Consider the following 27,972-nt stretch of genomic DNA (forward strand, 5'->3'; position numbering starts at 1 on the left):
GCGCGACACTTTGAATTCTTTTTCTTCATAGTGCCTTTTTAAGTCAATTTTAGTTTTTTGACAGATACTAAATCAACTTTTCAAACATAGCCTGCTTCCCACGATGATGCATTTGGCCTGACACAAAATTCAAGATCATTAGATTTTATCTAAAATTTCCCACTGTCAACCCTTTGTTCAGAGCATCTGCTAACTTTGAAAAAGTCTCTCAATTCTTAGGCTTGGTTAGTGAAATTAAAATAAAGGTGTTTTGAATGATTTCACATTATACATTTAAAGGGGAAACATTAAATACAGTTAACTGGATTTCTCTTTAGAACTTTATAATTTTTTGATTTGGAATAAAGAAGGCTATGAAGCTGTAATGAATCATGCTAGTGTTTTATGGACGCATATCTACCAGAGGCTTTTTTGTAGGAAGCTTTACTTGCATGTGGATTTTGCAAATGAGACCAAGTTTAGTGTGAGAGCATCTGCAGTTCATTCTTTCATTCAGCAGCCATTAATGTGCCCTGCTGAACAAGGCGTGGGCCTGACCTCGAGGCTAGAGCCCGGTGGTTGAGGGGAGATGGACAGACGAATGAACAGTTACACCGTGGGACAGGTGCAGCACTACTTATTTAAAACTCTGCTGTTCAGTGTTTTGTTTTTAAATAAGAATTTTCTCCAGAATTCTTGCTGGGATGATACCGTTGATAAACATAAAAGGCCAACCTTTGTTTTTACTTAGTATCCTTTAAAATTATAGTCTATTTCCAAATCGCCATGAACCCTTACATTTTTAGGATTACCAATCCAATTCTTAGGTCGGGTTTAAACTTTCTGAAGCCATGAATTTAGTCAGTTAGCTGATATTTACCACTTGTGTTTGTACCCCACACATGCAGCGTGGGGCTTAGGGTAATGTATTAACACATCAGGCACTTTAATGATCATGTAGACTCATTAAAGTTTTGTTTGTATCAGTTGTCTATTACATAAATTACATACAATATAAATAAAGTTCACAAGTTTTAAGTAGATAATTTGGTGACTTTGGACAAATGTATATAATCGTGTGAGCAGTGTTATAGTCAAGATACAGAACATGTGATACCGAAAATTTTTCTACAGCCACTTTTTGGACAAACCTCTTCTCCTCCACATTCACCTCCTCCTGTTCCCTCACACCCCTCTCAATCCCTGACAACTACTGATCTTCAGTTTTGCCTGTTACAGCATTTCATATAGATAGAATCATATGACACGTAGTCTTTTGTGCCTTTTGTGTCTGGCTTCTTTCACTTAGTGCTTTTCTTTTCTTTTTGTTTTTGGTACTCTTCAGTTGTTACTATTTATTCATTTACCTATTATTAATGGATATTTGGATCATTTTGAGTTTGAAGCTACTATGAGTGAAATTACTATGAACATTCATGTGTTAGTCTTTGGTAGACATATCTTTTCATTCATCTGAGCAAATACATAAGGATGAGATATCTAAATTATATGATATATGAATGTTCGACTTCATAAGACCCTGTCAAATTGTTTTCCAAAGTGGCTATATCATATAACTCTCCCACCTGCAGTGTTTAAGAGTTCTAGTTGCTCCAAACTCTCACCAAGACTTGTTATCACCAGTCTTTTTAATTTTAACCAATCTAGTGGGTACATAATAGTACCTCAGTGTAGTGTTTTTGCATTTTCCTAATGTCTAATAATGTTGAACATAATTTCAAATGATTATCTACCATTTGTATATCTTCAGTGAAGTGACTATTTGTTTAAATCTCCATATTTTTAAGAGAGCTGTCTTCTGTTAGTTGGTCGTAAGAGCTATCAGTGTATTCTGAGTTGGAGTCTTTAATCAGATAAATGTTTTTAAATTGTGTCCTCAGCCTGAGGATTACATCGACATTTTTTAAAGTGAATTTCAAAGAGCAGAATTTTTAATTTTAAAAGAATTCCAGGGTTTTTTTTTAATGTTTAATGTTTTCTGTGCCCCGAGAAACCCAATATCACACAAGTCTTCTCCCAGAGGTTTTCTGTAAGTTTTATAGTTTTAATTTTTACATTTAGATCTGTAACTCATTTCAAGTTAATTTCGATGTTAGGGTGGAGGTCGGTTTTTTCCATATGGAGATCTAATTGTTCCAGCACCTTTTGTTGCAGGTTCATTCCCTTTCTGTTTTACCTTGGCACCTTTGCCAGAAATCAAATGAGTATGTGTGGTTCTATTCCTGGACTCCCTATTCCACTGGCCTATATATCTGTCTTCAGTACAACATTACACTGTTATGACTACTGTGTGTGCCTTTTAGAGTAAGTCTGAATATCAGATAGTGAGTCCTCCAAGTTTGAACTTGAGTAGTGAGAGCAGACATCCTTGCCTTGTTACACGAGGGGAAAACCATTCAGTCTTTCAGCGTTAAGTGTAAGATTTTTCATAAGCCTGCATGACTTCCTATACTCTTAGAGCAAGTAATTTCCAAATTGTAGACAGATGACTTCAGTGGGAAGATGTTTTTAAATACTCTGTAGAGGGAATTTCAGGAGTTTATCACCCGATCATCTAAACCTATTTTGAAGGTGAAAACCTAATAGATAACTTAAAACTTTCCAATCTTACCCAAAAAAGACTTGTTATCCAGCTTTTCTTTGAAAGCCCATGGCTAGAATCAATACCATGTTTTCTTAATTTACCCTTCCAAATGTGAAAGTCATGAACGAAAATTGGCACTCTTCTCAATGAGTACTTTTTGAACACTTGAATAGTTTCGCCCTTGGATCTGAGATGATACGATTGTCAGGCAAACGTCGGCAGGATGTAGCCTTTTGTGGTGGGAGTCAGGGAGTAAGATGGCAGTGCTGCACCGTTGGCATTGGGCAGCGGTCCTGCCAGGAGGGATGGCTGACCTTGGAAGTAGGCTGCTCATTTGATTTCTCCAGCATAAAAGTCTATAGGTCGGCCTCTAGACTAGGTGCCTTTCTGGCATGATGAGAGCCATCTAAAAAAGCAGTGCTGAGCAGAGGTAGGGTGGTTTCTGTTTTTTGTTTGTTTGGTTGGTTTGTTTTTAACTCTAAACCTTCAAGGTTGAGCTGTGGTTTCATTTTTCATGGAGGATTAACCCTGTTAGCATAAGGTAAGGTGTGATTCTGACTTCCTTCCTCCACACCCTTTAAAAACCAGACTTTAAGTCTCTCTCAAAGCATTAGAAGGTGATTACTGTAAGGAGGAATGCTCTCTTTTAGCAATACATTGTGTGGGGGCAGGGGATGGCGTACATCCGAGAACCAGGAAACCCAATGAACAGGCAGGTCAGAAGGAGGCAGCTAGACCGGGCTGTTCGGTGACTCAGTCTTGGATTCTGTTTATGTGACAACTTGGTCTCTAACTTACATATTCACAGCAAACCCCCTCAAAATGTGTACATAGGGACTTTTATGGCAATGTAAAGCCTTGTTAGAATGTCTGGAGGAATCTTTCACTTTAAAGTTTATAGATTGTGCTTTTGATCTTCTTTTACTGTAAAGAGTACCTGCACCCACGAGTCTCACTTCACCCCATTCTGCACATTTAGCACATGCACAGTATGTGTGTATGTGTGTATGTGTGAAGGCGTGTCCCGCCACAAACGCTACTTTTTGGGGTGTGCCCGGCTAACAAAATAATTTCAGCCTGTAATTTATGTGTGTAGGGTAAAAATTGGATTCCTGACATCTTGAAGTCTTTTCCTGGTTTCATAAACTTTTTTTTTTTTTTTACATATAATTTTGCAACTACTGGAGTAGGAAGCAGGTTTTATTAGCATCTGGGTATGTTTACTTTAGCAAATCATTTTAGCATTTTTAAAAATTGATTTTAAAGAGAGAAAGGAAGGGGGAGAGACAGAAACATTGATTTACTGCTCTATTTATTTATACATCTCACTGGTTGATTCTCATATGTGCTCAGACCAGGATCAAACCTGCAGCCCTGGGTGTGTGTGCAGGGAGGACGCTTTAGCCACCTGAGCCACCTGGCCAGAACTAGGATGTTTCTTGACTTTCTATTTAAATACATAAAACATGAACTTTCTGAAAAGAGACCAGATGCAACAAAGTCGTTTCCTACCTGTGGGAGTCTTTTAATAGAATTTAGAGAAGAAAATTTCAGGAAGAAATAGCACTTGGTACCTGCCTAAAACTAACTGGTATCATCTTGCCAGGTCATTTGCTCAAAGGGTCCATTTCTTCACCGATAAAATTAAGGGGTTGGACTAGATCATCTCTAAGGTCTTACAAAGTGGTCAAGTTTTCATCTGATACTACTTTATTGCATTATTTTTCTATTTAGTAGTAGATAGGAAGCCAGAAATTAATACATACACACGCCATTGAATAGTAAAAGCTTCTGTAAGAATTCATTAACACCACCAGAATATCTAAGGCTGGCTGGCTTTTCCTAGTTTCAGGGCCATGGGAACAATTTTGTGTAGGCAAAATAATATTTTATAAGGATTATTTTAATGTGTTGTAGTTGATTTCATATTTGTCCTAAGTATCTTTTTAAAGTTTAATCACTAGTATGATACTATTCACAGCATTGCCAGCATCAATAACTGATTTATTTTACTTTTTTCAAATTGTGAAATACACACATAGAAGAATATTTATAATGTGTATGTACATTTTAAATAATAATAGTAATAAAAGGACACCATTGTATTCACTACCAAGCTTAAGAAGAAGAAGATTTCTTTTGCACGTTTGTTGCTCCTGCCCCTTTCTTAAGACCCCAAGCCCCGCACCCCCGCTGTGCCCCCAGCACCACCACTACAAGTTTGAGGTTAATCATTCCTTTGCCTTTCTTTATAGTCTTTATATACAGGGTCTGGCAGAAGTAATGCCCGCCGGCGTGTGGTTGGTAGGGTAATAATATGGGTATAAAAATTTATAGTTTTGATTTGAACATTTCACCTAAAATGTCATATGGTGTGCTTGAGTGTGCTATTGTTATGTTACGGAATTACATGCTTATGATTTTGTAATAAAAAGGGAGTGTTATTTGTCCCATACTATGTGTGTACATGTATATCCCTAATTGATCGGGTTTTGAACAACTTATTCATATAAAAGAATGATACTGTACCTATATTCTTCTGCAGCTTGCTTTCTTTGCTCAGCATTGTTATGGAGACCCATACTTGTTAATGTGTAGCTTGTTAAGGGGCCATGTTTTAATTATATAGTCTACTGTCGGTGGGCTTTCACATTTCCAGTTTGTGCATCGCATCTCATCGTTGTTGTTAAGAACCATTTATAACATGGAGAAATCATTGTGCAATGTTCCAAGAAAGCTAGCAACTTCCCAAATGTTTAATTCAATCTTACAGGCATTATACTGTCTTTGGAAAAACATATTTCACGGAAACATAAGTAAATATTAGTATTTTAGATATTACTACAAGATAATGAGAATTTCACGGCAAAATCATTACCTAGAGAACTGGAGTTCCTATGTTAGAGAGTTGAGTGCAGGTGCCATGAATGAAGGGATCAAAAATTTCATTGTGGGAATTAGAAGCAGATGCTTCCAAGTTCAGCGATTTTCCCTTTTTGTTGAACAGCACTTTTTGTTGGCGGTGTTGTGCTAGAAATTCATCTTGGTTGAAAGAAAGTTTGTGCCTGGTTTCTAAACCTGATATGACTTTTGAATACAGATGCCTGTAAAAAAATACTTTTTCTGGTTTATTTTTATTTATTTAAAAACTATACTATGAATTGTATTTATTTATTTATTTTTAAATCCTTATTTTTGTTTTTCAGTTACAGTTGACATACAATATTATATTAGTTTCAGGAGTCCACCCCAGTGCTTAGACATTACATAACTTACTAAGCGATCATCCTGATAAATCTCATACCCATCTGACACCATACATTGTTATTAGAATATTATTGACACTATTCCCTATGCAGTACTTTACATCCTCATGACTATTTTGTAACAACCAATTTGGACTTCTTAATCCTTTCACCTTTTGCACCATTCCCCCCAACCTCCTTCCCATTTCTTGTTTGGGACTTTCTGTGCTTGCTGGACTCGTATGTCTATTTCCTTCACCAGATTAGGAAAGTTTTCTGTCGTTATTATTTTATATAGGTTTTCAGTTCCTTGCTCTCTCTCTTCTCCTTGCACCCCCATGATGCAAATGTTGGTACTCTTGAGGTTGTTCCTCACTTTCTTCTTGATTCTTTTTCTTTTTGCTCTTCTACGTGGGTGTTTTCTGTTTCCTTATCTTCCAAATTTCTGATTTGATCCTCTCCTTCCTCTTTCCCACTGTTGATTCTGTCGTGTAGTCTTCATTTCTGACAGGTTCTTTTTTATGATTTCTCCTTTTGTTTCCTGTTTCTTTGTTGAAGTTCTCACTAAGTTCATCTACTTTCCCCCTAAGTTTATTGAGCATCTTTATAACCAGTGTTTTGAACTCTGCATCTAGTAGATTGTTTGTTTCTACTTTGTTTAGCTCTTTTTCTGGAGTTTTCTTTTCTTTCATTTGGACATCTTTGTCTTCTCATTTGGCAGCCTTTCTGTGTTTGTTTCTGTATAATAGGTAGAGCTCCTACATATCCCAGACTTGGTAGAATGGCCTAATATAGTAGATGTTCTGTAGGTTTCAGTGGCACGGGCTCCGCCATCACCCAAGCTGGGTGTTCAGAGTGTACCCCTGTGTGGGCTGTGCATACCCTCCTCTTGTAGTTGAGCCTTGATTGCTATTGGCACGTCAATGGAAAGGATTTACCCCCAGGCCTGTCAGGTGCAAGTACTGGCTGTTACCACCAAGCACTGACCTCTGACCATGGACTTTGAACCACCATGGAGGATCGGCTGTGCAGGGGCTCACCTTATAGAACAGGACTTACTTCAGTGGGGTTCTGGTGCCTGCTGAGTTCTCCCATTGAGTGTGTCATTTGTGGAGGTGATTGGGTAGTAGTGCTCTAATGTGGTCTGTAGCTGTCCACTGGGTGCACTCGCTTTGGGGCCTCTCTGGTTGTGCAGGTCGAGGTCAGTCACTGCTTATGTTCTGTCTGGGGTCACACAGCATAAGCTACGAAGCAGACTGCAGATGGATGCTGCCTGTGCTGGGCTTGGAGATATCCATGTGAGGCCAAGCTGTGAACCAAGGCCAGATGTTGTTAGTGCCATGCCTGGGGCCACTAAGCAAGAGAGTATGGGGCTTGCTTAGGCCAGAAGCTGCCTGTTCGAGAGATTGTGGGAAGAATATGAAGCAAGAGCCATTCGTATGGAAAAGCCACTGGAAATAACTTGGGTGGGCCTGAAAGTTGGGTGGGGTGGGGCCTCAGGGAATCATCAGGATGGGGCAAACAATGTGAGCCAAGTTGATGGAGTCTCAGATATGATGCCTGCCTGCCAGCTCTGTGGCTCTTGGAGGGGAGGGCTCATCAAAGGAACAGTGGCCTCTGCCAGCACTTCTGTTTGGAAGAAAGCTGCCCCCCAGCTCTCACCTTGATACCAGACACTTCTGTTCTTTTTTATATGCTTCTGGTGCCTTTCATGCTGCTGCCGCCCCAACCCTGGAGCTCAGAGAGAGGGAGTCCGAGCAAGTCTGTGTGAAGTCTCCTTAGGAGGAATGTCTAGGGCTCCAGGAGCCCTTCGTCTCCCTCAGCCTCAATCCCTGCTGGTTTTTACAGCCAGAACTTATGGAGACTTCTCTTCCTGACACTGGAATCCAGGGCTGGGGGTGCCTGGTATGGGACTGGGACCCCTGGCTCCTCAGGAGGGATCTCTGCAGCTGAGATATCCCTCCCAATTTTTATCTGCCACACCTGAGTGTGGGAGCAGCCCATTGGGTGTGTCCACCCCCCCACCAGTCTTGATGTGGCTAGTTCTTTAATACCTTGGTTGAAGGACTTCCATTCAGCCGGATTTCAGATGGTTCTGAATGATGGGAGTTCTATAGTTGTAATTTTGATGTGATTGTGGGAGGAGGTGAGTTCTGCATTTACTTACCTGCCATCTTGACCGGAAGCAATTGTCCCACTTTTTTCCCTGTTGTTCTCCCCTGCCCTGCTCACCCCCCTGCTCCCATGGTCAATCTTCACCTCACTGTCCATGCCCATGGGTCCTTTATACATGTTCCTTGACTTGACCCTTCCCCTTCTTTCCCCCATTACCCCCTCCTTCCTCCCTTTTGGTCACTGTCAGCTTGTTCTTTATTTCCGTATCTCTGGTTCTATTTTTTTATTTGTTTGTCTTGTTGATTAGGTGAGATCATATGCCTGGCTTATTTCACTTAGCATAATACTCTCCAAGTTCCATCCATGCTGTAGCAAAGGGTAGTAGTTCCTTCTTTCTTTCTGCTGTACTGTAGTCCATTGAGTAAATAAACCACTGTTTTTGATCCACTCATTCACTGATGGCCCTTAGACTGTTTCCAGCAATTGGCTATTGTACATAACACTGCTATGAACATTAGGGTGCATAGGTTCTTTGGAATTGGTGTTTCAGGATTCTTAAGGTACAATCCCAGCAGTGGGATCACTGGATCAAAAGGCAGTTCCAGTTTTAGTTTTCTGAGGAAATTCCATACTGTTTTCCACAGTGGCTGAACCAGTCTGCATTCCCACCAACAGTGCACTAGGGTTCCCTTTTCTCTACAACCTCCCCAGCACTTACTGTTGGTTGATTTGGTTATGATGGCCATTCTGACTGGTGTGAAGTGGTATCTCTTTGTGGTTTTAATTTGCTTCTCTCTGATGGCTAATGATGTTGAGCATCCTTTCATATGTCTATGGGCCCTCTATATGTCCTGTGGAAGTAATTTCTTTTATTTAAAACTTATGAATTTTATCATTGCATATGCTCTTCTTGTTGTCTACCCAGCATCTCCCCTCATCTCCCAACTTCCTAAAAGTACCCATGTTTTTGTTTTGATGTCCATGTACTTCAGGGAGGTTAATCCCCAGTCCGGCCATGGCTCTAGAGGTGGCCCTGTGTGGCTTTAGTTGATGTAACTATTCCATCCCAGCAATGGGCGGCTTGATCTAAGGCATCTAGGCAGGATGGGTGTCAGTGCTCTTGTTTGCCTCCACGTTACGTTTGATGTGACCACTCTGAGGAATGCCAGCCTATTTTTTTTTAAGATTTTATTTATTTTTAGAGAGAAGGAAGCAAGGGAGAAAGAGAGGGAGACAAACATTGATGTGCTAGAGATACATTGATTGTGCCTGTTGCAAGCCCCCAACCGGGGCCCTGGCCTGCACCCCAGGCATGTGCCCTGACTGGGAATCAAACTGGCAACATTTGGGTTTGCAGGCCACCACTCAGTCCACTGAGCCACACTAGCCAATGTGATATTATTTTTGATTTACTAATCTATTCTTGTTGTTAGACTACTTAGATTTTTTTCCCCAGTTTTTACTCTGATGGATAATGATTCATTGAGTACCTTTGTTCAAAAGTGTGGTTGGCTTTGGTCGAATTATTTCCTCATATATTCCTTAGAAGCCAGATTATTTGATCCTACCCAGTAGGATCAAAAGGTATGAACATCTTCACAGTTCTCACTGTAGGCCATTGCATAGCGGCTGCAGTGATTTACAGTGACAACTACAGCTTATGCACATGTCGCTTTCCCTGATTTTTCTCCTCATCCCAATATAAAGCTCCTTTACCTGTCTTTCTTGTATTTCCCCTTTGCTATAGCCAAGGATAGCTGTATAATTTTATTTATTAGAGTATGATAAGCATTATTTGTCACCAGCTCAAGTCCACTTTAATTACAAGGTTTTCTTCCCATCCCAGCCCCAAGCTATAGCAAATCTCATTGGTTAAATACAAAAATGAAATAATCTGTTAGCTACTGACTGGAGAAAGATGCCATTTCTTTTAGAACTCAAGATATAATTAATGCCAGGATAGATGGATTATGACCACCACATATTACCAAAAAGCAATTCTTAACACTTGCTTTCCGTGAATGATACTTGGTAGAAGGTAAGAAACCTGTTAAATGATCTTGACAACAGTCTCATTTCAGAGGTGAGAAAAATGGACACAAAGATAAAGAGAGCTGCCCAAGGGTACCCAGGTGGCAAGTGTCCCAGCAGGGGCTCCAACCCAGGCAGTCTGGCTCTGGAGTGCACGCTCTCAGCAGCACATCACGTTGCTGGCATTATATTGCATCTTTCCAAACTCAGCTTTCCATAGGTTCAGTAACTGCATTGTAAGTGTAGTTATTATTTACAGATTTACTCATGTACATATTCACACACATTTTATACATGTAAAATATAGATATATTTACATAGTTACCTGCATATATTACATGCAATAGCATGTTACAATAACTATTTCCAGTAACACGCACATCCATTTACAGTTGTGTATCATGGTAATGTTACGGTCTGTACTGGGTTGCATCTGGTAATTAGCTTAATGATTTCCCCTCACCCAATTTATAAGAGAGACCCCAAATTAAAGCTATTTTTACTGAAATTGCTTTAGTTCACGACTGTCCTTTAAACTGACCAGTGTCCAAATTGTATATCAAATGTACTTAGCAGTACTTTGTTTGCAAAAATGAGCATTTTTGGGGCAGCTATTATAATTTATTACAAATGGACAGCACAGTAAAAGCACATTCAGCACAACTCTGCAATAGCACATTGTGGTCTTTAATAAGACAGGACTGTTCACCAACAAATTAGTATTCCGGATGAGATTTTCTGTTATGAGTAATTGCCCTGTACTTTGTGTTAAAGGAATTTATGCATTTTCCCACAAATCATTTGCAGTGTGTGGTGCTCTTAGAGAATGGTGGTGTCTGAACAGCAACTTAACCACCTAAACTTTTCAGTTACTCAGATTTTTCTCCACCTTCTAAGTCTTTGGTAGTGAAATATATTTATCATAGTGAATATTCTACTTTGTTTTAGAATAGAGAGAAATTTTAAACCGTAGAGCATTGCTTTTTATCCCTAGTAAATACAATCTTTGTAGCCAGTGATAGTAAACACTCAGTGAATAAATGAATAAGTGTGTCAAGCAATAAATCAGCTTTTTGTTTGAATAGGCTGTGTTAGAGAGGCCTTAGTTGCAAGTGGCAGAATTAGCTTAAGAGGGAAAAAAATATATTGGCTCACTATATGGGAATTCCCAGGAATGGTTTCTGGCTTCAGACACAGCTAGAAACAGCAGTTAAAATGATGGAATTGGGATCCTTTCTGAGCTTCACTTTCCTCTGTGATGTCTCCCTTCTTCAGGAAGATTCTTACCATGTAAAGATGATCATCAGCAACTCCAGGTTCACATCATTCTCTCAAATAGCAATCCGAAAAGAGGAGCAGCCGTCTCCATCCCAACGTTTGTGTAACAAATTTCATGGAGGAATCCTGACTTTGCTTGCGTTACATGTTTGCCCTTTAGACCAAGCACTGTGACTTGAGAATACGGTACCTGTTTGGCCAGCCTTGGGTCACATCCTTACCTTTCATCCCCTTTCCACCTGTCCAGAGTAGAGAACACACTGATTAATAGCCCTCTGGAAACCTCGGGGAGGGAGAGGAGCACTCTTCAATGGAAAGATGGTGTCGAGGAGATTAAAACAGATGTCATCCACATTCCAGCACACATTTGGACCTGTATACTCATACACACTTTCTCTTTTTCACAAATTTCATAAATAAAATTTCAAAGGAGTCACTACCTAACATAATGCACCTGTTCCATTTACAACAAACAATAATACATTTAACTTCCTGACCCCAAAGTAGACCTCCTGAAGTCTAGTCCAGTTGCTGCATCTGGCTCTCAGTTCTAGAACTCTAGGTTATATGTATTCTTGTTGATTATTGGTAGGTGTGCCTTCTCATGACTGTTATTTTAATGATTCTTCCCTCAACAACCTGATAGCTAGTGTTTTATATCCATTATGTCATTTAATCTTTCCCATATTCCTAGGAGGCCAATATTATAGATTTTACAGATGAAGAATCAGGCTTGGAGATGAGGTTACTTGCCCAAGGATATATAGCAAATATTGTACAATCCAGATTAGAACCCAGGTTTAACTAATTGGGGAAGTTAAGTCTGTCTTCTTAACTAATATCCTATTCATATTATCCCTAAACACCTGAGGTTCAGTCATAGGGGAGGTGATCTTTAGCTTTCGACAGTCCCTTGCTTACCCACTAGAGCAGTAGTTGGAACGTACGATGAGACAGTAACAGAGTCTGATGTCTTTCCAGAAGGCTCACAGATGTCAACTACTTTATTTTAGGGGGGTAAAACAGTAACTGCAACACAGGCTATGAAGTAGAAAGTGTTCGATACACTTACTCTAGAGAGACATAATTCTGTGGTTCCAACATAGCTCTTAGGAGCAAATGACCCTTAAGAAAAAAAAAGAAATTCTCATAACACAGAGCATACAGACAAAATGAAAATCAAGTATCAGTTGTTTCCAGGTTAATTTTTTTATTTCCGGGTGCTAGAGTTAAAATATAGGGCTCTCTAGGAACAAGCACCCGGTAATAATAGGTGTGTGCTTACGTGAGAAGTTTGGCAGTACCCTACATTAAAAACTCAAGTTTCAAGAAGGCTAACGTTCGAAGCTTTTCTGAAGCCAGAGGCCATTAGACATTCAAGAGATTAAAAAAATTAACTTCAAGGTTCAAGTCAGATATCTGAGTTTGGAACTCAGTTGATGACTTTTACTTGGGAAATTTGTATTTAATAACAGTTGTACTGTTACATAAAGTTCTCACTTAACATCATGAATAGATTCTTGGGAACTGCAACTTTAAGCAAAACAATGTATAATGAAACTCATTTTAGCATTGGCTAATTGATATAAACGAGAGTTAAATTCCTGCAGCTATTTCTGGTCATAAAAGCATCACCAAACTTGTAAATAAAGATCCAAAACACTTCTAACGTTAAACATTGAAATAAATGTGAGTTATATTACATTTAAGAAAGGTTAGTAAAAACAAGTAAGATCATTATTTCCCAAGCCACTTTTGGAGCCCGTCCCGCCAGCTCAGGGCACAAGGTGGGCACCAACCATGGACAGGACGCCCTTCTGTCCCAGGGCCGTTCACACGCACCCACACTCTGTCAGCCTGGGACAGTGTAGAATGCCAGTTCACCTCAAGTGCGCGTCTTCGGGATGTGGGAGTACCCAGAGAGAGCCTACGAAAAAAACCCTTGGGGGAGAATGTCCGAGTTTCACACAGACAGTGGCCCCCTGGGAATCAGTTTTTTTCCTCATCAACGTTGTAACAAAACAACATCAAATGAGACATTATTTGAGGATCTGCTGTACTTAAAAATCAGCTGGATGGTAGAAAGTAGCCCATATTGACTCTATGAAGAAACCCACAGGGGTGTCCAACCTTTTGGCATCTCCGGGCCACACTGGAAATGTCCTGGCCACACATTAAATACACAAACATGAAAACTGATGACCAAAAAAAAAAAAAGATTTTAAGTAAATTTACAATTTTGTGTTGGGCCACATTCATAACCATCCTGGGCTGCGGGTTGGACACCCCTGCTAGAGTATTGGCTCACAACAGTGGGTGACTTTGCCTCCAGGAAACATTGCAACGTCTGGGGGTATTTGGGGTTGCCTTGTAATAATCTTCTTATCACATACCTGTCTTTCACTTGTTTAGGGTGACACTCTAAAATTGAAACCTCCCCTTTGCCTCCACTGAAAGTGAGACTATGTTACGTGGGTAGGAAATTTTTGGTGACTTCATTTTTAAATAAACTTTTTATTGTAGAATCCTTTCAGGTATACGGGAGTTGCAAAGATAGTACAGAAAGTTCCCATGTACCCACTTTCCCCTATTGTTAACTCTTATAAACACCTGTGGTACATTTGTCACAATTAGTGAACAAACATTGCTGCATTACAGGTGGGGCAAAGGTAGGTTTACAGTTGTTCGAATGGAAAATAATATAGTAATTAATAAGTAATAATACAAGAATGCACTGTGTTTTGTGTACTCAAATTGTAACTTTTGCCATACCCTGTATATTGAACTAAAGTCCATGCTTTCATTTCAAGGGACCCAATTTTAAAGGTTATTTCCAATAATTTCTAAAAAATGGAAATCAGTATAGAATGTTCACACCAAGTAATGGTTTCTTGATCCTTAAAAGAAATAAAGTAATTTTGTAACCAGCGGTGCTTACCAGGAAATAAGAACTTAAAGCTATATGGGTTTAAAATCCAAGTGTGGGAATCTTACAGCTTAGCATTGTGTGTGTCAGGTGGGTATTGATAAAAATGGCAAGGTGGGATTTGATTAGTAGTACAGCTGTGGTGTTGTTGCCTGGAAAAGATGATGTTAAGACATGGTTTGTTCTTTGTAGATAATCTAGCCTAAGATCATTGGACAGAAGAAAGGGTGCCCTGGAATAGGAAGTGTGCCCCCCTGGGACTGAGTTGAAACTTACTTTAGGACACAGAATAAGTAGCCAGTGGATACAAGGCTAATTTCTACAGTTCAGATTGGTATCAATTTAGTCTAATTCTTTTCCCCAGGACTGTCCAATTTAAGATTAAATTTTATACTGGAGCATATTTTAGAGAGATAGAGTTATTTGCTATTTCAGTTAAACCTTTTAATTAGTTTTAATGCAGTCTTGGGTAAAGTAAAAATTTAATCCTATTTCTCTTTTAGGGCTTTTTTAGTTTTCTACATTCAAAGCTTTCTAGAAAAAGCAACAATGAACCATTACTGCTTTTTAAAGACTCTGCTTTTATTAAATTTTCTTCAGTAATCCTCTTTTAGTCTTTTTTTCACTGCTTTATTTGAACCATGAAATAAATAAAACTTGTATTCAAATGAAATTTTAAAATTAATGAAGCTTTGGAAACATCCCAAACCTCAAAACATATTTTTCCCTAGGGTTTTTTTTTTAATTCTAGAAAATAGGTCAGTAAAAATACCCCTCTTTAATTGGTTTAATTAGAAATGGAAAATTATAAGAGTAACTGAATTTGAAATGTAGATTTAAATAAGAAAAAACATACTGGTATTAATATCACTTAAATGTTTGAATTTAAGTAAGATGCATTTGAGCATAGCTTATCATTTTTGTAAGATTTTAATAGGGAGGGGGACTGAGTGTTGGAAAATCTCAATATATAGGGGAATTTTTTCCATGAAATACAATCCTTGACAAGGAAATCATTTTAGAACTGTGTTTCTTAAATGATATGCCTAAGGTTTTATTCTGCTGAACCTTAATAAATATGTGGTGGGCGACAGAGTATTCTCTGCCCAAGAAAGCTTGAGAAATATTAAGTTAAACAAACTCAGAGCCTTTAACATTTTCTGAATTTCTATGAGAGGGTATATTTAGGGTACCCTATGTCCCCAATTTATTTATCCCTAGATCACCTGGTAACATTTTTCAGGAAAATATTCTGAGCATATACATATAACCTATTTTAGGAATTTATGCCTTTGAAAATGTTGAGGACTTTTTTTTTCCCAGTTACAGTTATGATGGGTTGTCATTTACACATGTTGCTTCCCCCAATTCTGTACCTTTGTTTTCCCAGTGTGTACTGTGGAGGTATTATATCCTGACCAGTGCTTAGCACCTTCCTTCTTTAACTAACGTGTGAATTGCAAACATGACTGCACATCAGAAATAGCTGAGCAGCCTTTTTAAAAGACTGAGGTTCCCAGGCCCTGACCCTGGAGATTCTGACCAAGTAGATACGTCACTGTGTTCAGGATCCTGTTTGTATTACAGACGCCCACGGGATTCTGACGCAGTCAGCACTGGTCCTGCGGTTGGTGCTTTGAGCTCTTGAACTGAAAGTGTGCATGTTTTAGATGGGTGATCGGCTTGGGGTACAGTGAGTTTGTAGTCATAGAACACACGGGCCAACCATCCCGTCCTGGAGAGAACTGCAACATTGGCCTCCAGTGACCCTACAGGGTGCATTGCTGGCTATGACCTAATGTGAAACAGTTGTTACTGTCTTTTAAGAAAAGCAGCATACTCCTAAGGGAGTTTTTGGTCACCTTCCTGAGGAGGAAATACTGTATATAAGATTACCATTTGTTTTTACTTAGTTTGAGTAGCTCTCTTGTGGATAGTATATTATTTATATTCAATACTTTAAAAAGAAATAGTAGCCTATATTTATTCATGATGCCATCTAAGAGTATATTCTCTCCCACTCTCCTGCTGATGACAGACGGACATTTAACCTTAAGAAGCAACTAGGCCAGAATTCTGTCTCATTTATGTGAACACCAATAACAGCTTTTCTATTAAAACTACATAGTTATAACGCTCTGCTTGGTAAAATAGTTCCATATTCCTGGAAATTCTCCTTTGCATCCCACTAATATAGGAACAATATAAATATAACAATATAACGGAACAATATAAATATTGTTAACAGTTTGAGAGGCAAAGGGTCTTAATATATCCTGGTTGAATAGTGTTGTGTTAGCAATAAGATATGAAACAGTAGACATACTTCTCAAAAGTAGGAAATACCCACCACTGTTTTAAAATTTCTCAGCAGGGCCCTGCCAATTCAGTGAGACATGAAACAGAAACAAAAGGTGTAATTATTGACAATTGGAGACAAACTTTTCATTTCTTGCAAACAAAATAAAGTTAATATGTTTAATAAACTGATCAGATATCAGAGGTATCCAAAATCCACATTTCTTTTGTATACAAATATGGTTTGATATATACAGTCTTGTTATTCCTATGTATTTTATTGGTTGGTGAAATAACATAGAAAAATTGTTTGCATGGTCAGATTAGAGAATCAGGAGAGAGATCAGTTCCAAAAATCTGAGGGAGAAAAAGGTGGTAAGGAGGGCTTAACAACCATGGTAAATGCCAGAGACATCAGTTAAAGCGGCTCCGGTGGACCCTGCTCGCGGTCTGGAGATCGCTGGCGTTCTTTGTCTGCGCCACGTGGGTGACGCGAGGAGGTGAGAGCCAGACCAAAGTGGTCGAAGAGGGAATGTGATGATAGAGCCAAGACGTGTATTTGAGTTTGTAATGGAAGGGGGAAAGTTTGAGAATTTTGTTGTTGTTGCTATTTTGCCATTTTGCTTCTTTTCAGAGCCATTTGTTGTCTCTCATGTGAGGCTGGAAACTCCTCGAAGGCAGGCTCTGCTTCTGTGAGCCCTGCCATGCATGGTACCACCTTGAATGCAAGGGGCACTCGTCTTTCTGTTTAATTCACAACTGTGAATGGAAGTTTTTAAAACAGTTGTTAGTGGGCAAAGCACAGAATAAACTTCAGAGAGTTCTCATTCTGCTAGGCAGCCCTGGCTTTGCGACGTGCTGTCTCTGTACCAGCGAGTGTGGTCATGTTGCTGCTCATCTCCCTGTCTCTCACCACCAATCTTGCCACCCTTACTCATGGCCTCTTTGGGGCTTTTTTTTTTTTTTTTTTTACAGCTATGAAACCTATGTAGTGGAACGGCATGATGCTTCTCCTGTAGAGCGTGTGATGAGGAGCAGAGTTTGGCTTTGGAGTTCTCGGAGCCAGAGGAACCGCCGAGGACTCAGAGCCCAGTCCTGACCACTGGAGAGCCCACACACAATGAACAAACTGAACTTTCATAACAACAGAGTCATGCAAGACCGCCGGAGTGTGTGTATTTTCCTTCCCAATGATGAATCTCTGAACATCATCATAAATGTGAGTAGATCCCACTTCAGGAATGTTTACATAATTGTGTTCCCACCAGTGACCACATTCAAGTTATGAGTTGGCCCATTAAGGGTGAAATTACTACAGAATGAGACCATTGATGATGTTGCAGGTTGGGGCATTAAAGTAGCCTGCACAGGTGTGAACTTTGAATTATGGCTTAAGTGCCGCTGCCTTCAACATTCTCTTGCCTGGAGAATTTTGGTTACTATACTATAGAAAAATAAACACCTTGCTATTTTTAAATTTTTTATTGAAATACAATTTTTATGGATATATAACATGAATTTGCTTTTTAAATACTTTTGTACTTACCCATGTGAAATGGTAATAATTACTAGCTTTTTAATGTGTTTTGATCATTGTTTTAATAGTAGCCCAAGTCTAGCCAATTTTAAGAGCAGGCTGTCTTTTGAACGTTAATCCGTTGCTTACGCTTCATGAGTCAATATTAATTCTCTTTAGTTCACCTGAACATCAAGGAATATGACAATATTTTAACTTTTAAAACTGAGTTATAATTTACATGCAGCAAAGTATTGCATAAGAATCTTAAGCGTGCAGCTCAGCGAATATTTACAAACATATACGTCCATGTAATCGTCATCCAACTGGAGGTACAGTGCATTCCCAGCACCCAGAACAATCTTTTGTCTCTCTTCCTAGTTAAGCATCTCCACCCAAAGGATAGCAACTATTCCCACCTCTGTCCCCAGAGAGTAGTTTCGTTTGTTTCTGAACTTCATGCCTCTGGAATTACGTGTTATTTTTGTATTCAGAATAGCAGTTCATGTCTGTAGAGTTATGGTATAACAAATTAACTGTAACAAAAACTGTTTCATTCATGGCCTGTTTTTTTTTCATCATTTCTAAATTGGTTTTTAAGCAAAGAAAGTCTATTTCCTGAGAGCGTATTGACAGAATGTTGTCTTTCTGCATGTGGGAGAAATTTATAGTGTTTTGGTCATTCCGAATTCTCCATGAGTTTCACTGATAGGGGCTGATTGAAATGATTTAATCATCAGATAAATATCAAATGTGGAAATTTGGAAATTTTTAGAAATAAAATCATGGTAAATGTAAGAGCCAAAAATTTTTGAGTGACATAAATTGTAGCCAAGAGCTTATACCTCTTAACTGAGACTAGAGGGAACAGGGGTTTTTTTTTTGTTTGTTTGTTTTTACCCTCTGGACCATATTTTAAATATTTGTGCCCAAAATCCATTGACATTTAGGATCAAATGCTGTTTTTGTTAAACACTTCCATGTAGAATATATTTTTAGATAATGCCTTAATAAGAATTCAATACCTCGTTCTCTGTAGCACTTTTTAAAGTTTCTATTTCTCCCGAAGATTAAAGAATGAAACATTTCACAACAGCTAAAATGTAGCCTTAAAAGACTCACAGTATACCAATACAAAAAACTCAAGCTTGTTTTCACAGCAGGTAAGACTTCAGAGCCACAGCCTTAGTTAATTGCAGTTTCTAAACAAGAACACTGTACTTACCTGGTAGTTGTCAAAGAGCTTTATCAGTAGGCTGCAGATACTTGATTTTAACTTACAGAATAATAATAATAATAATGACACGGGATATATGAAGGAAATGTATAGTATTATTTGAACAAGAGTTACACAAGACAGCATAGCTTATTTTTATGTACAGTTTGTGGTTTAAGAATTCCTATGTTAAAAACTTTTCATCACATTTTATCCCAAGTGCTTTGTATATGACATTTTTAAATACAGTCAAAACTAAGAATTAAAGGCGCCCTAAACTGTATGACATTCTAAGCCTCAAATTTGTAGTATATAGTTTAATTTTATATAACATGATACTTTTTCCTTTATCATTCTGTTTATTTAAGCTTATTTGTAAAGTGGAATTATGGTAATATACAACTCAAAAGCCAAGGTCTTTTTAATAAATGAAAAAGATAATGATTTCCTACTGACAAGTGTAATCTTTCGGTGTTGTTGGTGGGTTTGCATTAACACATTTTCCCTAAATTATTATATGACACATTTTTGAAATGACCTTTTTCTGTAGGTTAGAGAGTAGTCTGTAGTGGTGGGACAGAACAAAAGGAGCCCACAGGGAAATCAGACGCCTGGCTTCCATTCATCAAATATTTACTGAGTGCCTACTGTATATCCTGAATGTAAAATAAGACACCATTCCAACTATACTGAGTTCCTGCTACTTCGAGGAAGCTGAATTTGTGCTAGTCTGGCCTTACGTAAAGACCTTTTGCACTTTCTAGCAGATAAGGTGCTTCAGATTAGTTGCCATTTAATAATGAATGTGGAGAAGAGTAGTAAACCTATTAACTCCACTTGTCACTCACCATTCTGAATTTTCAGCTGTTAGCATCAAGGAATCTCAGCATGTTTTTATTTTCTGAATCTGAGTTACATACTAAGGAATGATAAAAACTCATTAATTTATTTAGATTTTATAATTATTAACACTGTAAATTGGCATCACTATCATTGAAGACAGAATTTCCAAGTGATAGTACAAATGAGAGGTGAAACGCCACACATTATATCATTTTATATATAGAATAAAATAAACTCTGTTGCACGTATTTTAATATACATATATAAAAATGTTACAATATACAAATGAGCAAAGTTGTGAGTTACCACCTTTGGCACTTGAAGCTTTCTGGGTTATTTTTTACTTCTACGACATGAAGAAATTGACTGCTTTGGTCTCTTGAAGTCAATTACAACTCTTAAGTTCTAGTGATTCTGAATTCAGCAAAGCTAGACTCAGCACAGTTACAATCCCCCAAAAACACTTCATTAAACATTTAATAAGTCTTATAACTATCTTTTAAGGAATATTTTATCATTCAACATGTGACTTTTCAGAATAATGTATTCCCAGAGTTTTTAATTAATGCGGTTTTATGATATTTGAATTATGTAAGAATTCAGAAAAGGAACCTGGTTTAGGTATCTAAAAGGTATAAGACAATGAAATGATTAATTAAGATAAATAAAAGCTAGGAGTTCATGTATCGTCCAGTGTATGAGTATTTTGCTTAGACCATTAAGGGGAAAACTTTCCTTATAAAGATACTGCCAAATTAAAACTTTTGATAACCTGATTAGGTTGTTTTGAGTTTCTTCTGAAATATTTAGCATGCACTATGGGTTTAGGCTGAGGCCTTGCCCGCGTAGCATGAGATTTTTGAGTCTTCTACAAGATTGCATTGGTACTTTGTGTAAAAATCCGAACTGTGGTCATCATTACTGAAACACAGCCTCAGATGAACTCTTCCAGTAAAGCAACAGTCGCTGTGCTAGTGTCAGCCTGTCCTTTCAAGGCCTCCGTTTAGGATGCATTCAGTTGCCCGTTGTGGTTCATTGTGTGGACTTGGTTGAATTATTATCTCAAGTTGTGTTTTTTTTCCTCCTCCAGGTTAAAATTCTGTGTCACCAGTTGCTGGTCCAGGTGTGTGACCTCCTCAGGCTAAAGGACTGCCACCTCTTTGGACTCAGTGTTATACAGAGTAAGTCTTATTCTCATCTCTGCTGGATTTTTAGCCAACTGTCCCTAAGGAAATGCCATTTTATAGCTGTAACTTAAATTGTTATTTTTATTCTAGTATTTGTTTTTTAAACTTAACTCTTGTGTATATTTTTTACAAGATTTAGAATTTTAGATCATGTATTTATTATAGGTTGAACTTAAAAACTATTTCCTCTTCAGGAGTCTGGATTTTATGTGTTTGCTCTTTTATGTTTTAATGAACCAAACTTGAATTTTGTTTTCTTGAACAGAGGGAGCAGCTGGAGCTAGTAGGAAATTAGCGTGGATGTTTTGTAATTTGTTTTATAATTTTGGGCATGAAAAGAAATGTAGACGTACTAGACCTGACTATGTTCAGTTGACTATATAACAGTGATCTATTAATTTACTCTTATTTTCTGTTTTCCTTTCTTATTCTTCTCTTTTCCCAGTCAGAATATATGACTTTGAGATGTGGGATTAGTTTCCTCCGTATACTTTATGTGAAGAAGATTTTTAAGTAAAGGGCTCCTCTAGAGTTAAGTGCCCAGGGTTTACCTCTAGCCATTCCTTATAAGCTTTCTTCTTTCAAATCATATTTTAAAATTTTTCTAATTTAATCTAGATGCCAAAAACCTTTCATATCTTTGTTCAGTTTCTCAAGAAGAATTTTTTATGAAACTTTTTTATGTTTTATACTTGGATGTGAGTTATTTTTTACTCTTGGAATTGGTTTAAATTTAAAGGCTTATGATATCTTGACTCCGGTTAGTACCATAAAGTGCTTACATCTGTCAGGTGGGAAAGAGCATCACGATCAACTGGGAAGCAAGGCCCTTCTCCCCCCAAATGTGAGCTGTTTCCAGTGGTATTTTCCAGTGAGACCAGAGCAGGGAACACACCCCAGGAATCAGCGAATCAACCATTTGCTCTTAAGTTTCTTCCTCTGGGGAGGCAATAGCAACACGAACGCTCAGCTCCATCCTTGTAGCAGCACGCACCTCAGCCGTTCTTGCAAGAAAGGGTCTGGGAGGAAGTACGATGCCCTGTAGGGTCTGAGGCACTTTACTTTTACTTTATACTCGAAATTCATTCTTCTTACTACAACTACAGCCAGACTATTGATCTTTGTTGTTCAACAACTCAATCTAATAAAGCCAGTTTACAGCTTCCTTAAGTTTCAAAATAAGGGTTTTTAAGATGTTCTTTTTAAAAGAGAAATGGTAATGTGGTGAAGGAGCGTTGGGACGGAAATCCAATGACCTGATTCTAATTCTGGTTCTACAACTAGCTAGCTGTGTGGCTTTAAATATGTCACCTGACTTCCTCAGTTTCAGTTTTCTCACATGTCAGATGGAAATTACTGTGCCACCTGCTTTGCAAGATTGACGTGTGCTTGAGAGTTTTTAAAGAATAGCGCTCTGGTCAGACTGTCAGATGGTAGCAACAGTGGACTTGAACAATATGTGTGTGCTGTTATGGTGAGCAGTCTCCATTCTCTTCGTGATGTTGCTGCTTCGGATGGGAACTCAAGCCAAACACACATCAGATTCAAGAGGAAGGTTGTCTGGTCTTGTCCATTTCGTGTTTAATCAGTAGCACATGAGAGACGGGAGGTGGTATTAATTGGTCTGATAAGTGGATTGAAGAAGCCTCTTTTTTTTCCTCCTCTGGGACCTTTTTCTCATCCCTTTTGTTCAGATTGGCGGACTTAACATTGCCACTTATAGACACAGAGTGCCTTTACCCTTCCTCTTTTATGGCACTTTTCCAGTGGAACCCCAGCCTTCAGTCAGGAGTGACGGCGTGGTCAAACATGTTGTCCTCGGGGTGGTCAGGCAGACTGTCCTTCCAGAATGGGTACATTTTTAAGTAGTGCTGTCCATGAGCCTGCCCCCTTAGTGAGGGTTAGAGGGAAGGAATAAACTTAAAAAAAAAATAAAGATTAAAAACTTTGTACAAGATAGAAATGCTGAAGGCTTTTCTTGGGAAATAATAAATCTCTCTTAAAAGAATCTCTTTGGGAAGTCTGAACTTTGTAAATGTTTTTTACTAACTTGTTTTCACATGTGTAGATCATTTTTGTATGGGTTTTTAGCAGTCTTTCTTATTTTCTGTTCTTGAACTATTTTGGCATTCATCCTTGTTTTGCATAAGATTCTTCTCCTCTTCCCACAGATCAGCCCCAAAGGCAATATGAGCAATGGCTTATCATTTCGTCGTGCTGTGTTTTACATGAACACATACGGACTATTCTTCACAAAGCATGGGTCAGGCTCCTCACTTGAAAATGTGCTGTTATCACCAGTGTTTTCTGATTTCTTAAATAGCAGTCGAGTGGTGTTTCTGCATTGATTCAGTATTTTGTACTTGTGAGGAGAGTCTTCTGTGGGCCAAACAAAAGCACATGTTGATGAGCCCAAGTACTTCCCACAGTGTTGGAAGTTAGACTGTAAGCTGTAATGACCCTAGAAACTAAATAAAAGTAAGAGTAGGAAACTAATATTTCCTCCGACTATTACATGTTTTAATAGTATGTGTTCTGTTTTACAAAAGCGAAATAATTCGCAGTGAACCTCGTTAATGTCTGGGCCACAGAGCGTATGTCCTGATGTCTTGTTGCATTCTCTCGGTAGTCTGTGAACTCAGTACTCTCACAAATCTTGAGACTTTTTAAAAATCTGTTTGTGTATATATCCGTTTTTTTAAAAAAAATCTAACCCTTTTTATCATCTTGTCTCCTTTTGTAAATTAATGTGCAGATAATGAACATGTGTATATGGAGTTGTCACAAAAGCTTTATAAGTATTGTCCGAAAGAATGGAAGAAAGAGGCCAGCAAGGTACGACAATACGAAGTCACTTGGGTGAGATTACATTTATGAGCAAAATTCTCTTGATTTTTTTAAAGGTTTATTTTAGCTATTATGTATTAAAAATACCACAAACATTTTATACCACAGAGAAAAGGGAAAATGGAAAAGGGAAATGAGTTTCCTAAGTTCTAAAATGTCACTTCAATGAAATATTAATAGCTTACCGCATGTAACTAGATTCTGGATGTCTGTTTACATGATGTTGGATAATGACTTTTCAGTAACCACGGGGTGATGCTTTGAAACGAAAAGCATGAAAGGGGCCCGCATTCCTCTTCCATGGCTACGCTGCTCGTCAAGACTGACATTCTCAGTATTATTGGCAATTTTTGAATCTGCTTTTACTACCCTTACATCTGATGCTTCGTTATTTTACTGTTCTGCTTGCCTTTCTTAAGTAAACATCAATTCTGTTTACATGGGGGAGCACTCCCCGGGGATTTGCCTAGTGTTTTCAGGGTCACCCTAGTAAATCAGGAATAAATCCCCAGTGTCTAATCCTAAACCCTCCAATTTGTATTTAAGAATTCGTAGGATAAAATGGAAGGCTACTTCAAAGCTAACTACAAAGTAAGGAACATGAATGTCTAAATAAACAAACAGCATATTAGAATTTGGTATGTGGAATGTCAGAGGAACAAGAGAACATTTGTAATGAGGAGCAAATGGTCACCACAGGGGACAGAGCTGAGAAAGGAGCTGCACGGCAGCTAGAAATTTCCACTGGCATTTATTTTTATCTTCCCTTATGTTGTCATTGGCATTATAGTGAATGAGTATCAGATGCAGTAATGATGCTTTAGAACTTCCTGGTTGTGCATGAACCTGGCATCCGTATGAGACAACTGTCTTTCCACTGCAAGGCCACACTTGTTAGAAGTAAATAAAAGCTTTCAGTGTTTAAAAAGTATCTTGTAAATTTTGGTATTTTGTTACTTTTGAAATCCATTGTTGGCAGAACTAAAAAGAGCTGGATTTTTCTGTGTCCTTGTCTCAGGGTATAGACCAGTTTGGGCCTCCTATGATCATCCACTTCCGTGTGCAGTACTACGTGGAAAACGGCAGGCTGATCAGGTACAAGGACAGGGAGGGGTTCTAAACTCATCTTCTAACATAAATAAACCAAGTGAAGGGCTTATAACTGAGTAGAGTACTCATGCTTGTTTGTCTCCGCCTGCCAGACTATACATTCTAGAAGAGCAGGGATTTTTGATTTTTTAAAAGTCTTTTTACCCACACATATCCCCAGGTCCTACAACAGAGGTACAGTGTGCACTCAATAAATACTTGTTAAATGAATGAATGACCATGTTAGATTGTTGATGAAATGTTAGCAGTATCACCGGCTCACATTTTCTATATTCCACATTTTCAATAACAAATCATTCACCAAAAAGATACTTCATTCAAGAAGGAACTAGCACTTTTGTGTAGTGTGGAGAAATTGATGACAGGACTAAATTCTTTTCTGGTGGCGGTGGGGCAGTGGGACAGCAGGAAGAACTGTCTCCCATAAAAATGCTTGGGTATTACACAGCCTGGTTTTCTTTCCACTTTGGGGGTCTTGCTGCTGTTCTTGGCAGTAACTTTCAAGCTAAGATTACACCCAGTGGAGTCATCCTGGGAGAATCTTTGATGCAGTTCAGTGAGAGAGGGTAGTTGATTCTTTTTTTGGAGGTGGCTGCATGAACAACGCTTAGCTCATGATACAGACTCAGAATTCACTGTTTCAAATGCAGGTTTATCAGTTGAAACTTTCAGAGGGGATTTGGTTGGCTGATAGAAAGTACTAAAAATGTAAACTATGTGTTTTACTTATTTATAATTAAACTTTGAGAAACCCCACGTAAGAGACAAAGATACATTTGGCTAGTATCTTCACTCTCAATATTTATATCATTGCCACTTGTACATTAAAATGTAAAATATATTAGCCCATACAGAATGTTTTAAAGAGCTGAGAAACTTTTTAGCTATTCCCAGTGTATATAAAATTTGTACTCAATTTACCTACTAAGTATGGAATGCACTAGAAAGAAAAAAAATATGTTATTTAGACACTAATTAACCCCCTACGGCTAATGAATGTTTAATTTATCCCAATACTTCTGCCCTTTTCCCCTGGGATGAACTGGTCCAAAACTGAGTGGTCAGCATTATAAAAAGAATCGCTCCGAAAAGTACCCTGTCCCGAGGGGGAAAAAATTACATAAATTCTTTATTTTTATTCTTTTTATTTGTTTTTTTTGTTGTTGTTGTGCTTCTGTTAAATGCTTTATTTTTAAACTCTTTATACTTCAACATGGTTTTGGTTAAAATAAACCCATATGTTATTATCATCAGCCAATGAGCTATGAACGTCAGGTAAACACTCAACCTAAATGATAGGGAGGCAAATAAGTGCATTACATAGACACGTACATTTCTTTCTTCATTTTTGCTTTGATCACAAAGGCGTCCTGTATGCCTCTGACATCTTTTGAAGCCTGACCATGTTTTCCCCAGTCAGCACTTCTTACTCAGCATGTTTAATGGGGACTGTATTTATTTCTGACCTCAGCGGAAGGTAATGAGCACACCAGTAGTTTTTCCGTTTTTGAGGAGTATCATGATTGTCATAACATGTGCCTATTAAAACACACCCATAAAGTAACATACACTTAATAAAAAAAAAAGATTTAAGGTAAGCATTTTCCAGTTCGTTCATTCTGAGAGAGGGAAAAAAGCACCATTTATAGTTAATTTTTTTTTCTAGACAGTCATATAAACAGAAACATTTTTAAAAGGACCTTAGAGTATTTGTAACGTACTCAGCTGAAAAACACAAAAGAGTAGCAAAACATTCAAGCCAAGATTGTCCCTTCAGATTTGTCTTTATGTTATGTGTACAGCATTATTGTAATAAAATTATTTTAATACAACAAACTGCTAGGTTTCTATTGTCCTACTTGTTTCATGAAATATTTACCATATTAGAGTGGAGTGATTCAGACTTTTTCTCTATTCTCTGAGTGAACTGTACCTTACAGATCTTAGGAAATGTTATTTTTTTTTCAGTCTAGGTAGCCTGACTTAGAGCGCAGGGAGGTAGCGGGCAGGTGTTCCCCACAGCCTCCCCTTTTTTCAGTGAGTGGGGAGGGAGGGCAGAGGGGGGAGCAGAAACAGAAGAGCCCTTGTCAGCAGATGGGCAGCAGGATTTGGGGTCTGTTTACATGCCATTGGATTGTACCATCGAAATGTGCGTTCTGTTTTCTTTTATTTTCCTAGTGACAGAGCAGCAAGATACTATTATTACTGGCACCTGAGAAAACAAGTTCTTCATTCTCAGTGTGTGCTCCGAGAGGAGGCCTATTTCCTGCTGGCAGCCTTTGCCCTGCAGGCTGATCTTGGGAACTTCAAAAGGAATAAACACTATGGAAAATACTTTGATCCAGAGGCTTACTTCCCATCTTGGGTAGGCACTGTTTTCAAATTCTAGTGTTTCCTCTAGCAGGTTTCTAGTTGATTACGCTGCTGCTCTTGTTGGTTCAAGAAATGAGAACCCAGATGTTTTATGGCCAGTGAAACCCTTCATGATGCCCAAATACAAATTTCACACTTGGGAGCGTGGCACCCATGATCTCTTGATGTGCTCTCAGCTGATAGCTGATGCAGAAGATGATTGCTCTCCATTCCAAAGGTGGTGGAACTTGGAACCTGCCAGCTTTCTTTTGGCATTTACATGGCCTTGATCTTCTTACTTTTAATTTGAGCAGCATTTTTCTCTTCCCCAATTACCCCCATCGTAATTTGAAAATATCATAGGTTGGGACACATTCAATACACCTAACCAACCAAACATCATAGCTAAGCCTTGCCTCCCTTA

The 27,972-nt window shown here is 38.4% G+C and overlaps 1 protein-coding gene across 3 annotated transcripts in view; it reads left to right on the top strand.

Annotated features, from left to right (window-relative positions):
* FRMD6 (FERM domain containing 6) overlaps positions 1 to 27,972 on the top strand; it is a 69,961-nt gene that overhangs the window by 19,083 nt on the left and 22,906 nt on the right. For 2 of the 3 annotated variants that reach the window (XM_024568465.4, XM_024568466.3), the window contains exons 2-6: positions 17,453 to 17,696; positions 21,143 to 21,233; positions 23,995 to 24,098; positions 25,105 to 25,181; positions 27,375 to 27,561. In XM_024568465.4, the coding sequence (XP_024424233.1) occupies positions 17,598 to 17,696; positions 21,143 to 21,233; positions 23,995 to 24,098; positions 25,105 to 25,181; positions 27,375 to 27,561 (558 nt within the window). In that variant the 5' untranslated portion in view covers positions 17,453 to 17,597. The remainder of the gene's footprint in view (positions 1 to 17,452; positions 17,697 to 21,142; positions 21,234 to 23,994; positions 24,099 to 25,104; positions 25,182 to 27,374; positions 27,562 to 27,972) is intronic. The other variant, XM_024568467.4, reaches the window with a different exon arrangement.

Source organism: Desmodus rotundus, chromosome 7 (genome assembly GCF_022682495.2).
Source record: "Desmodus rotundus isolate HL8 chromosome 7, HLdesRot8A.1, whole genome shotgun sequence".
Classification (NCBI taxonomy): Eukaryota; Metazoa; Chordata; class Mammalia; order Chiroptera; family Phyllostomidae; genus Desmodus; species Desmodus rotundus.